Raw genomic sequence first — 13,206 nt, 5'->3', positions numbered from 1 at the left:
GTGTCTTCCCCTCAAGGGGTGTATGTGTGCTCTGTGTTTCTTTTGAGGAGGGGGAGCCTTCCAGGAAGGAAAAACGGGAGCCAGGATCCCACCTGAACACCTGGGCAACCATGCTTGGAATCTCCAGCTCCTCCCTGGGGCGTCTCGCCCCCCCTCCCCAGACCATTCAGGCTGGCGGCTGACCTCCCTTTCCGAACGATCTAGGGCCCCACCCCAGGCAGCCCCTTCCCCAATACCTGGCCAGCTGAGATCCGGTACGTCGCCGGTAGCTGATGAAGACATCCGTTCCCTCCAAGGCAGACCGGCTGTTACAGGGCAGAGGGAGTGAAGCATCTCTGGAGGGAAGGAGGAAAGGCGGCAGGAACAGCTGGATTGGGCCCTTCCCGCCCTCCACCCCCCCACACACACACCAGCTCCATCTCCCCCAAAGGCCCACGAGGGAGATCTGTGGGGATTCTCCACCATCCAGGTCCCCGTTGTCCCAGAGGTGTTTTTCTACAGGCAACTGGACTCTCTCTTTGAAAGTCGTTTGAAGACATTTCCCTTCTCATCCCAGAAGCTCTCGGGTTCCAAGTAACAGATGCCTCGATTCCTCCAAGGACCCCTTTATCGGATATATCAGATGGTGAAAACTGACTCTTAAGGTTCTGGTGGTTTTCACCTAATTAAAGTTTGTCACTTCCTCCAAACAATCGGTCACGTGGTCCAATCACAGCACTGCCTGGTTGCCTGGTGACATCGCTCCACTTCCTCTGGCCAGGTGCGAGAACTTCCTTGGTTCCCAAGAGAAAGTGTGTTGCTTTGGCTACAAAATGCCAGCTGTCTAAATCCTCCCCCATCCCTCAGCGCCGGTGTGGCAACACGGAAGCCTCCAAGATGGCTCTGGCCAGCTCAGCTTCAGAAGCTTCTTCAGCTCCGTTGAAGAGGGAAGTCGCATCCTAGGACAGCAGGGTCTCATCCGGGCCCAGACTTGCTGGCTGAGAAATGTTGATGTGATGGGTGGGGTTGCCAACCAGAGGAGCTAATAAGTGGGGTGGGACGTTTTGCAGTGTTGATGCTGCTGACAAGGGATCTGAGTGGAGCTCCTTCCCCTTGGGGATGCTGGGGGGCCCACAGGTGCTTGGGGTGGCTCCCCCAGGGTAGAGAGGGCGATATTGTGGCTTGTCGAAGGCCTTGTCCTTCAGCACGTCTTGCAAGGACAACCTTTTTCTCATAATGTCTGTTGGGGTCCCTCTTTAGTATCTCCCCCTCGGCAGAGTCCTTCGGGAGACCCTTGGCGTCCCCTGTCTTCAGGATGGCTCTGCATCTCCCTTTAGAGCAGGCTGCCCAAAGACTTGTGGACTTCAACTCCCAGAATTCCCCAGCCAGCATGGGGAATCCTGGAGTTGAAGTCCACAAGTCTTAAAAGTTCCCAAGTTTGGCAGCCCTGCTTTATAGAAGCTTCTGGAGGAGAAGCGGAAGGTCTTCGAAGAGAAACCAGAAAGTCCAGTTGCCTCTTGGGGAACAAGCCCCTTTGGGAGAAGAAATCTCCAGCTGGACCTTGAGCTGGAGAGACCAGCTGCCCCTGGGAACGGAGTCCAGCCTCTGGTAAGGAGGAATGCAGGGGGAGGGGGAGTCCTCCTGCAGGAACAGGCTGGGTTCAAAGACACCCCCCCAGGGCCCTCCCTCCCTCCCTCCCTCAGCACATGAGGCTCAGGGAAGAGGCCGGTGGGCTTCAGAGCCAGCAAGACCTGCAAATCCGGGAGCCTAGTGGTCACAGCTGCTCCTGCTGCTTCGCTTGCCCCCCCCCCTCACCGCACTCGCCCTTTGGAGTCATGCATGTCTTGGGAGAGCCCCCCCTCCCCACACACACACGCAGAGAGACCCTGGGCCAGGGCCTCTGTCTGGACGGCTATTCCAGGCCCTGGGTGAACCGGAGTGAGGGTCTCTCCCCTCCCCGCTTACCCGGGCGGCAGAGAGGATCCGGACGCGGTGGAAGCTCAGCCCGATGCGGCAGTCGTCCTGCAGCTGCTGCTCCGTGACGCGGTGGAGGAAGTGCCGGTCGATGCCGCAGGTGACCAGGTTGTAGGTGTACTGGCGGAATTTGGGGTCCACGCCGCCAGCCAGTCAGCCAGGTTGCTGCGGTCGCAGGTGGAGTAATTGGCGTAGGTCTTCAGCTCCGTCAGCTCCCGAAAGAACCTGGGGAGGAAGCGGGGAGGGGGGGCGCTTGGGTGGGTGGGAAGGGGCAGCTTGGGCCCGTCTGGGCCCCAGGCGAGAAACCAGGAGAGCGGGAGTTCTAGTCCCGCCTTAGGCATGGAAGGAGGCCGGGTGACTTTGGGCCAATCAGCAGGAGCCCGAGTGCTCTAGTCCCGCCTTCCTTCCTACCGCTTGCGGGTGATGCCGGAGCTCATGGCCAGGTCGGTCAGCAGGTCTTCCTCGGACAGCCTGAGGAGCAAGTCTCCGTCCACCTGGTGCTCCTGCAGAGGGAGAAGGTCCCAGGGGAATCTCAGCCTTTGGCCTGGACTGTCCGGTGCCAAGTCTTCCCCCCCCTTTCTTTAGGGTCCATTGGGTTTATATGCCTCCCTTTCCCCCCCCTCCCTCCCTCTCTCTAAACTGGACTTCCTTCCTTTCTTCTTTGAGTTGTTTTGCTTCTCTCCCAGAAGCTTCTTCGGCTCTGACTGGATGGGGGGGGGGATGGAAAGCAGGAAGCCCAGAGGCCTCCTGAAAAAGCCCCCTTGGGACACCCATGACCTGGAGAATCTTTATAGACTCTTCCTCTATTTTCCCCCCTTCCATTATTTCTTTATTCAATTTCTATGTCACCCCTCTCCATCCCTCCTTCTATCACCTCCCTCCTTCTGTTCTCCCTCTTCTTTCCTTTCTTCATTACTTCTGCATTCAATTCCTATTCCCCTCCTTTCTCTCTCTTCCTCTTTTCTCTCTCTCCCTCCCTCCCTCCCTCCTTCTAAACTGGACTTCCTTCCTTTCTTCTTTGAAGTTGTTTTGCTTCTCATCCCAGAAGCTTCTTCAGCTCTGACTGGTTGGGGGGGGGGATGGAAAGCAGGAAGCCCACTGGCCTCGTGAAAAAAGCCCCCTTGGGACACCCATGACCTGGAGAATCTTTATAGACTCTTTCCTTCTATTTTCCTTCTTTCCTCCCTTCCATTATTTCTTTATTCAATTTCTATGTCACCCCTCTCCATCCCTCCTTCTGTCACCTGCCTCCTTCTGTTCTTCCTCTTCTTTCCTTTCTTCATTACTTCTGCATTCAATTCCTATTTCCTATCTTCAACGGAGCTGAATTAATTCCTATTTAGCTGCCCAGAGTCCCTAGGGAGTGGGCGGCATACAAATTTTATTAAAGTTACAAAGAAGTTCCCTTCCTTTCTCTCTCTTCCTCTTTTCTCTCTTCCTCCCTCCCCCTCCATGCGGCTTCTGTTTATATGGCAACCCCTCTAATTAGTCCAGGTGGCAAAGAAACAGGTACGGCCAGAAAGCCACCAAGCTCAGGGAAGAACCCGAGATGAGAAAGCCCCTCATGTCTCCCCCAGCATCCTTCGCCCCCCCTCCCCCCATTCCCCTTGCTACAGGGCCACGACTTGAGCCAGAGCAGGGAGCCCCCTCCTGAGTGGCTGGCCATAGACCGGCCCTCCACCCTGTGCCCATGGCTATTGGGGAGGGCTCCCCCGCCACACCCTACCAGCGCCGGGGCTCTGCCCCCTCCGGAACTTGTACCAGGAAGCGTGGGCAGTACTTGACGAAGCCGATCTGCTGGAGCCACTTCTGCACCTCGGGGGTCTTCCAGTTGGGCACCGTGGGCAGGAGACGCCGGGGCACTTCCTCACCCATGGTGCACAGCGCCCGCTTGGCCAGCATGGAGGTGGTGCCGTTGGCCGAGTAGCAGACGATCCTTTTCAGGCTCTGGATGGCCCCGATCTCTGCAAAGATCTGGCAACAGGAGGGGCACCGTCAGCTCTCACAAGGCAGCCTGTGCCAGCTGCCCCAACCGGCACCCACCCTGCTGGGCTGGATCTCCGTGCTGGGGGCCGTGGCTGTTCCATCGCAAGGAAGATGGGTACCATGGCAGTGGAAGGGCGCTACGTTGGGGACGACAAGACCCGGCTGAGTCAGACGGGGGCTCCCACAGCTGGGCTCACCCCAGGATCTCCAAGCCAGAATCTTCGGGGCAGCCTCCTTAAAGGCATCAGAAGGATCGGTCCTCCCTGGGCCCCAGGTTTTGGAGCTGGTGGTGGGGAGGGGGCCAAAGAGGGGATCCGTTCTACTGGCACCGCAAGGGCTCCTGTGCCCCAGAGGCCTGGGTGTCCCTTGCAGAACTCTTTCGACCCAATCCCAGCACTGGGTGTGGGGAGGGGGGCAGTGGCTTCTCCTGCCCCAAGCCCTGGAGGGAAGCATGAGGCCCCCCAGCCCCACCCTGCTGACCTCGGTCTTCTTCTGCTGGCCTTTAATGGCGGCCTCCACGCAGAGGTAGAAGGCGGCGATGCACTGGGCCTCCAGGCGGGAGCTGTCCAGCAGGGGCACCAGATACTGAAGGTCATCTGCCGTCCGGCCCTGGCTGTTCTCGCTGCTGCCCAGCCAGCTGTGGGTGAAGCGGCCCGGGTCGAGGGTGGCGATGAAGGGCTCCACCAGGGCCAGCGTGCCCGAGTTCTCCACCTCCTTCTCGATCTCCTTGTTGGTGGCCAGCACGGCGATGGCCAGGCAGGCCTGGAACTGGACCAGGTCGTCCTCCTTGGAGAAGGCCAGCGGGAAGAGCCACTCCGAGGCCTTCTTCTCCACCATCCGCCGCTGGTTGGCCTGCCCGCCGTACATGGCACAGTTGGCCAAGGCGGCGGCGCAGTGCTGAAGCACCACGGGGTCATTCCAGCGGCACCAGAAGAGGATGGCGTCCAGGCCTCCGTTGGCGATCAGCTGGAAGCAGGTCTCCTCCGAGTGCTTGAACATGTGCTCCAGGATGCCCGAGGTGCTCCTGGCCAGGGGGAGGCTCTCCCGCTCCTTGGCCAGGTTCAGCACCACCCCCAGGCCGATCCGAGCCACCCGGTTCCTGCCAGGCAAGCAGAGGGCGGGTCATCCGCGGCATCAAAGCTGGGGCCGCAGGAAGCCACGGAAGGGGACAGGGAAGAGGGGCACCAGCCTGGAGCTCATGCAGCCCAGGGGGGTCCCCATCCGCCCCCCTGCAGGCCTTTGGCTCCACTTTCAAAAGTTTTGAGACCATACAAGGCAGCCGCATTCTCTCTGCCCCACTGCCTGGGGGGAGGAAAGGGTTCCCCAGATGTTGAGACTCTGGAGAAAGGGCAGAGAAGAGCAACCAAGAGGATTTTAGGAGCCTGGGAGGCCAAAACATAGGAAGAACGGTTGCAGGAACCGGGCCTGGCTAGTCTAGGGAAGGACCAGGGGAGACAGGAGAGCATCTTCCAATATTTGAGGGGCTGCCCCAGAGAGGAGGAAGAGGGTCAAGCTCTTCTCCAAAGCACCTGAAGGCAGGCCAAGAAATAATGGATGGAAACTAAACAAAGAGTGAAGCAACCTAGAACTAAGGAGGGATTTCCTGATAGGACAATGGGGGGAACGGCTGCCTCCAGAAGTTGCAAATGCTCCTGGACTGCCATTTGCCCTGACCTGCGCAGGAGGCTGTACTGGAAAGCCTCCAAGGTCCCTTCCAAGTCTATTATCCTGGTCTTCTCTTTCCCCAGCTAAGCTATGGGCCAGGTGGGCCAAGGGTGGGGCTGCCCAGTGGGGGTTCTTATTCGGTCCCTCCCTTCCTTGCGTTCTGCAGCAACTGCCTTCTCCAAGTCAGCAGCATAACAGCCCAGGAGGCATTTCTCTTCACCTTCAGCAACTTGAAGATGTCTGGACTTCACCTCCCAGAATTCCCCAGGCAACCTGATAGTTGGGGAATTCTGGGAGGTGAAGTCCACACATCTTCAAGCTGTTAAGGAAGAGAAAGGCTGGCCTGCTGGGTGGTTGAGTCGTTTGTGGCAACATAAGGATTCTCAGCTGATGACATATTTGGTTCCACCCCAAAACCGTGTTCGACTAAAGGGCGCTCGACGAAACCGCGTAGCTGACGTCATCACAGCGCGACAACAGCACGGAGAAAAAAGCACGCTGTAAACACTAAACCTAAAATTAACCTCTAAACCTAATCCTTAACCTAACCCTTAACTTAACCCTAAACCTAACCCTTACCTTAACTTGAATCGGCTTGCTTTCAAAGCGCTATTTAAAGCGCCCTTCTTTTCCGCGCTCGCTGTTGTCGCCCTGCTGATGATGTCAGCAACGCGGTTTAATCGGGCGCGCTTTAGTCGAGCGCAGTTTTGTCATGCCACGGACATATTTAACTCCGACCCCCCTCTCTGCCTGCTCTTCTCCTGCATCTCCTTCCCAAGCAGCCACCGGCAGTTTGCCATCAATGCTCGCACACCATTAGTTCCCGAATCTGTGCCCCCAGCTTGGGCAGCTGCCCAGATGTGAGGCCTGCAACCCTCAGAATCCCCTCCTCCCATGGACTCAGAGTGTGGGGAAATTACTCTGGCTCTCCCCTTCTTATCATGACATCCCCACTCCCAGGCCCATCCTCCTTTTGCCCAGCGGGGTCACCTGAAGGGTCCCCCTGCCCCCACTGGAGAAGGCTGGGAGGATGCCAGAAACAAGGAGGAGCCCAGCTGTCTCTCCGAATGAGTCACAGCTCTGCCCCCTCTTTTTATTCAGCCCCCTGAGAGGCGTGAGGGGATCTTAGGCTGGCTGGACATAAGAAATAACAGAATAACGGAGTTGCAGGGGATTCCAGTCCAACCGCTCAAGCAGGAGACTCTGGTCCAGACCATCCTGGCAAAATAGTTCCCCAGTCTCTTCTTTAAAACCTCCAGTGATGGAGCAGCCCCAACTTCTGGTAGCAAGTTGTTCCATTGGTCAATTGGCAGGAAATTCGTACTCGCTTCCAGCTTTCTTCTCTCCTTGGTTAGTTTCCATCCTTTGCTTCTTGTCCTGCGTTCTGGTGCTTTGGAGAACAGACAGAGACCCCTCCCCCCGTCCGTCCCCCTTCAGTCGCCCAATCCTCTTAGTTACACTTCTGGGCACTTGCGCAGAGAGAAGCAGAAGCTTCCCGCATCCATAGACAGCCAGCAAATCTCCCCTTCTGGGAAGAAACGCCCCTTCCTCCATCTGCTCCGGGAAAGAGGCAGAAGGCAGCCCTTACACAGAGGGGGCCCGGCAGGACCTCTCCCCCTAGCTGCCATCCAGCTGAAGGGCCCCCGTCCCTCCGAAAGGGCCCCGGGGAGAGCGTGAGCCTCGGCGGGTGTGCGTGCGTGTGCTGGGCTCCTCTTCAGGGTCCCTCCAGGCGTCCCCCCTCCAGCCCCCTCCCCCCCGAGGGCTCGCGGGCGCTCACCTGTTCTCGGCCACCAGGACCTGCTCCAGCAGTTGCGCCGCGCAATTCCGGCTCTCGGGCTCTGCGCCGCGCAGCAGGTCGAGCAGGAGGTCGAGGCCGCCCTCCAGGCGCAGCGCGTCGCAGAGCCCCTTGGCCACCTGGCGCCCCACGGCCGGCAGCCCCCAGGCCTCCTCCACCAGCGCCAGCACGGCGCCCAGCCGCGCCTGCAGGTCCCCCGCTCCCGCCGCCTGCTTGGCCGCCGAGACGGCCTGGTGCAGCTCGGGCAGGCTCCGCTCCAGGGCCGCCTGGATGGCCGCGCCCTGCCCGGGCGGGAGGTCGTCGCCGTCCAGCCCCTCCGCCCACCAGCCCGCCGCGGCCCCCGGCTCGGGCATGGCCAGGCGGCACAGCTGGTAGGCCGACAGCAGCAGGCTCAGCACCATGGGCAGCGGGGGCTTCGCGCCAGCGAGGGGCAGCAGCGACGGCGGGGGCTCCGGGCTGGCAGGGATGCCGGGAGCGCAGCCGGGCTTCGGGCGCCGGGCTCTGCCTGCCTTCGGCTGGGGCTGCGGAGGATGCTCGGCGGGTCCGCGATGCCATCCCGCCGCCGCCGCCGCCTTGCAGCCCGCCCATGACGTCAACCACCGCCCTTCCCCGCGCGCGCTCGCTGGCGAGAGCGCGCCGCAGTCCCGCCCCGGTCGTTAGCCCCGGACCCTCGGCTGGGAAGGAGCTCGCGCGGAATAAAGGCAGAGGGAGCCCCCCCTCCCCGTCCCCTTCGCTCCGCAGACCCTCCGGCGGCTGATGGGGCAAGGAGGCCGGGCGCCCCCATCCCTCCTCCGTCCCCTCGCCCTTCCCCAGCGGAGCCCAGCGCGGAGGAGCATCTCGATTTGGTTCGTTTTATTCGCCCATTCATTTTTTATATTGATTTATCCCGAGGCGACTCTGAATGGCTTACAATGTCCTGAACAGATTTAACTATTATAAATGTAACGCATTAAAATTGCAAAAGCTTAAGACTGAACTGAAAATGGGGGAGGGTCCTTGGTGCTCCCTGGTTTTCTGGAGGAGGAGGGGGAGGGGGAGGAAGACTGTGAGGACCTTGGTGCTCTCTGAGCTTGGTGGCTTTCTTGCAGGTGTTTCATGACCCAACTAAGTAACATCATCAGTGCTAGAAGGAAGGGGGGTTTGTGGAGGAGGAGGAGGAGGAAGAGGAAGGGGAGAAAGGAAAGGGAGGAAGAGGAAGGAGGACTGTGGGGTCCTTTGTGCTCTCTGAGCTTGGTGGCTTTCTTGCAGGCGTTTCATGACCCAACTATTTTTGGGTCCTTAAAAGAGCCACGGTGGCGCAGTGGTTAAATGCAGCACTGCAGGCTACTGCTAGATCAGCAGGTCAGCGGTTCAAATCTCACCGGCTCAGGGTTGACTCAGCCTTCCATCCTTCCGAGGTGGGTAAAATGAGGACCCAGATTGTTGGGGGCAATATGCTGACTCTCTGTAAACCGCTTAGAGAGGCCTGAAAGGCCTATGAAGCGGTATATAAGTCTACTGCTATTGCTATTGCTATTGCTATTTTTTAAATTATTTTAATTTTATCAATTTCATATATACATACACAATTATAAGATCTCATAACTGTTATTAATAATATGTATTTATAACAATTTTTCCCTACTGTTGACAATATACTTGAAGATTGCTTTCTTACCATCCCATAACTCCATCTTATCTTACAACATTCCTACTTCTTCTTCCCTCCCTCCCTCTTTCCTTCCCTCGTTTCTACTCTCCCACTCCCCTTCCTTCCCTCCCTCCTTCCCCTTCCCTCCTTCTCTCCTTCCCTCCTTTCTTTTCTCCTTCTCTCCTTCCTTTCCCCCTTCCTTTCCTCCTTCCTTCCCCCCTTCCTTCTCTCCTACATTCCCTCCTTCCTTCCTTCCCTCCTTTCTTCTCTCCTTCTCTCCTCCCTTCCCTCCTTCCTTCCCCTTTCTTCTCTCCTTCCTTCCCTCCCTCCTTTCTACCCCCCTTTCTTCTCTTTCTTCTCTCCTTCCTTCCTTCCTCCTCTCCTTTCCCTTCTCTCCTTCCCCTTCCTCCCCTTTACCCTTCCCCTCTTCTTCCCATTCCTCCCCTCTTTCCTACTCTTACATTCCCTCCCATTCTTCCTCTGCCTTTCCCTCTCTCCTATTCCTCTCCTTTCTCCTCTCCTTCCTATCTTTCCTTCTACTCCCCCCTCCATCCACTCTATCCGTTGTTGTGTTTACATATTCTCCTCTTCAGGGGGTGACCTGTCATGACCCAACTAGGGAACGTCATCAGTGCTAGAAGGGAGGGGGCTTTGCCTCTCCTAGCGGTGATGATGAGGTTCCCTAGCTGGGTCATAAAACGCCTGCAAGGAAACCACCAAGCTCAGAGGACGCCCAGGACCCTTCGGTTCAACCCGGAGCTGCAGAGATTCTCCTGGTTTGGACTTCTAGGTGGCTGAGGACCCCGACTGCAGGGTCCAAAATATTGGCCGCTCAGGGTTGAACTGTGGGGTCCTCGGGGGTCTCTTGAGGTACAGGCAGTCCTTGACTTACGACAGTTTGCATAGTGACTGTTTGAAGTGGCGTCACTGAAAAAAGCAACTTGCAGCCGGTTTCCTCCTGGCTGTGGTCATGTGACCAATATCTGGGTGCCTGGCAACTGCTTCGTATTTGTGACGGTCGCATGTCCCAGAGTCACGGGATCCCCTTTCTTGGCCTCACAAACAATTGCTACGATTCCCTTCACGAGCGCGGCACAAAAGGTTGCAAAATGGGACAAAGCTCACTTAACGAAAGTCTCACCGAGCAACCAAAATTTTGGGCTCAATTGTGGTCGTAAGTCGAGGACTGTCTGTAGGTGGCAGATAAGGGTTAACCGAACTTGGGTCCCTTGGGGGGGGGGGCAAGAGGGATGGTATGCTCGACTCTTCCCTTCCCCCGCCTCAGCTTGCTCATCTCCCCCCCCCTTGGTGGATCGGCAGAGCGGGGTGGGGGGCTCTCGGTCCTGGTCCTGGGAGCAGCCTCCCTCCCCCTGGAGCTACGGAGGCCCTGACTGAGCCCTGGTGGGTGCTTTCCCCAGGCATAGGGGCAGCCTGATCACTGGCTGATCAGGCCAGTGGAGGGGGGGCAGGGGGGGGACGGAGGTTTCTCCAGGGGGCTCACTCGGGTTCTGCTTTGCTTTCTAAGGGGCTGGTGGGATGCAGGGTGGGCTCCCATAGCAGAAGAAGAGAAGGGCGGATCACCTCCCTCTGGCCTGCAAGAGGCCCCCAGGGGAGGGGAGCCAGGTGAGACCACCCCAGGACCCCCACACCCGCAGAGGGTCAGCTTGGTCAGTACTAAGGGGGGGGAGGCCTCCAAGGAACAACCTCAAGGCTGTTGGCTCCACTGGGGAATTAGGGCAACGGAGGACAAATGGCTGGTCCATTTACTCCCAGGGCAACCGAGGCAGGAATGTGATTGGTTGACCCAGATTTTTTCTCCTTCTCCAAATGAACCCCCTGCCCAGAGATGGGTTGCTCCCAGTTTGGCCGAACCAATAGTGGCAATCTGGCCTTGGTCACAGAACCGGCAGTGACCCAGGCTGGCCACCCCCGCCCCCCTTGAACCTCTTTTCCAGTCTCCGTTGCTGGTATTTTGTTTATTAGCTTTTAATGGTCTTCACACATGCGCACAACCATTAACAAAACACACACACACACACACAAGCCAACTGGTACCGGTTCGCATAGGAACCCCCCTCCGCCCCCCCCTCGTTATATATTAAACCAATTCAAAGAAGGCCTCCCCCCCCTCCGCCCCCAGACTGTGAAAGGGCCAGACTGTCTGGATGCAAACGAAGAGGGAGAGAAAACAAACACAGAGGAGGAGGAGGAGGAGGAGGAGGAGGAGGAGGAGGAGGAGGAGGAGGAGGAGGAGGAGGAGGAGGAGGAGAAGAAGAAGAAGAAGAAGAAGGATGAAAGAAGAAAGAAGAAAGAAGAAAGAAGAAAGAAGAAAGAAGAAAGAAGAAGAAGAAGAAGAAGAAGAAGAAGAAGAAGAAGAAGAAGAAGAAGAAGAAGAAGAAGAAGAAGAAGAAGAAGAAGAAGAAGAAGAAGGCGACTGTTGGGAGCCCACAGCCAAGACGGACACCGGGCGTATTAATATTCTGTAGCGCAGGGATGAGTCACCGCGGCCACTTTACAACCGGTGGACGTCAATTCCCAGAATTCCTGAGCCAGCTGGGAGTGTTGGAATGAGTCTGCCAGAATCAGACCTGAATGGAGTTTGGAGTTTATTCAATTTGTAGGCCGCCCTATTCCCCGAAGGGACTCAGGGCGGCTGAACAAAAGCCAAGGGAGGGGAAATTACAAAAAGTAAGACAAAGACAATCAGACAATACGAACAATTTAAAAGCACAACAGACACAGCAAATTCGAGTAGGGGGGGGGGAACTCAACTCCAGGCTTGCTGGGACAGCCAGGTCTTCACGGCCATCCGGAAGGCCCGAAGGGTGGAGAGGGTCCGAATCTCCATGGGGAGCTCGTTCCAAAGGGCTGGAATGGAGAGAAGCCAGAATAGCAGTAACAGGTAGTCCTCGTCTTACGGCCACGATTGAGCCCAAAATTGCCTTTATACTGAGCAGTTTGCTGACGGAAAACCTGTTGCATAAAAGTTGCAGAGTTCAAAGGGGATTTTCAGGGACCAAGACTGGAGGGCCCCAAAACATTCTACCTCTGAGGACACCCCCGTTTTCTTTCTCTTGAAAGCCACTGCAGAGACCTTCCAGCACCTGACTCTGATGCTGCTCTAAGATTCTGCCTTTTGAGAATAGAAATAGAATCTGGAAGGGACCCTGGAGGTCTTCTAGTCCAACCCCCTGCTCAGGCAGGAAACCCTATGCCATTTCAGACAAACGCCTGTCCAGCCTCTTCTTAAAAGCTTCCAGTGTGGGAGCGCCCACAACTTCTGGAGGCAACTTCTGTTCCACTGGTTAATTGTCCTGCTAGGAAGTTTCTCCTTAATTCCATGTTCCTTCTCTCCTTGATTAGTTTCCAACCATTGTTTCTTTATCTTTTACTTTTTATTGCATTATAGTCATGCAAAATTGAATCTAACAAAATATATAGGCTATAAGACGGATGCATAAAAATCAACGTATGAATTAAACCTCTGTACTAGTTGCAAACATGCAGACAATAACAACACCATATATTGCCTAAAATTAGCCCTCCTGAGTTAAGGTTGTTTTAAATTGTTGTCCCCAAAACTGGGGTCTTGCTTGGTGTCGAAGCCGATAAGTCACCGGACACAAGGAGTGACACAGAATTATACTTTTATTTTGGCACCAAGATAGAAGGACCCCCGTTTGAAAAGCCAAGATTAGGATCTTACAGCAGTTTTTATAGTCCGGGGATGGTTGCATTCAGCCCTTTGCCCTTCCCCTAATAATGCATGCATAACAGATAATATTGACTGGTTATTTGGATTTCAGCCCCCCTAAACCCTTATGACATTAAATATCTAAATGTCAGGTCGCCTGTTTTTCAGCCCATGTGACGGATACCTTGCAAAGTGTGTCAGCTATGAGGGTTTTGGGGGTTTTCTTGTAAGCAAGCTATTCTTGTTCCTAACATCCTGGCTGGTGGTTTTAAGGGGCTAACCTCTGTCTCGCTGTTACTATTGCAGAGCAGAATAAAAGAACAGTTTTTTTTCAGAGGCAGCTCCCCCACGACCCCCCCTCCTTCCGCAGAGAACAGTAAAAGCAGTTTAAAACTTTCGTCTGAGGCAGCAACCCCCCCCCTGCTCCCCCCTTCTTCAGTGAGGGAGACAGGAAAGGAGCAAAGCTCTTAATTGCCAAGGCAA

At 56.2% G+C, this 13,206-nt stretch overlaps 1 protein-coding gene across 1 annotated transcript; it reads right to left on the bottom strand.

The window, feature by feature from the left end:
* Positions 1-842: 842 nt before the first annotated feature.
* Positions 843-7,862, bottom strand: SARM1 (sterile alpha and TIR motif containing 1). Its single transcript, XM_087702893.1, is given in 7 exon segments — positions 843-938; positions 1,945-2,102; positions 2,105-2,178; positions 2,365-2,456; positions 3,715-3,927; positions 4,420-5,038; positions 7,382-7,862. Coding segments are annotated over 7 exon segments (1,671 nt in total). The 5' UTR covers positions 7,801-7,862.
* Positions 7,863-13,206: the final 5,344 nt, after the last annotated feature.

The sequence above is a fragment of the Thamnophis sirtalis genome, unplaced genomic scaffold (assembly GCF_051295495.1).
Source record: "Thamnophis sirtalis isolate CommonGarterSnake01/CBP01778 unplaced genomic scaffold, rThaSir2_p1.2 scaffold_17, whole genome shotgun sequence".
Taxonomy (NCBI): domain Eukaryota; kingdom Metazoa; phylum Chordata; class Lepidosauria; order Squamata; family Natricidae; genus Thamnophis; species Thamnophis sirtalis.
Note: the sequence above shows the minus strand (reverse complement) of the source record. Positions and strands in the feature narration are given on the sequence as shown.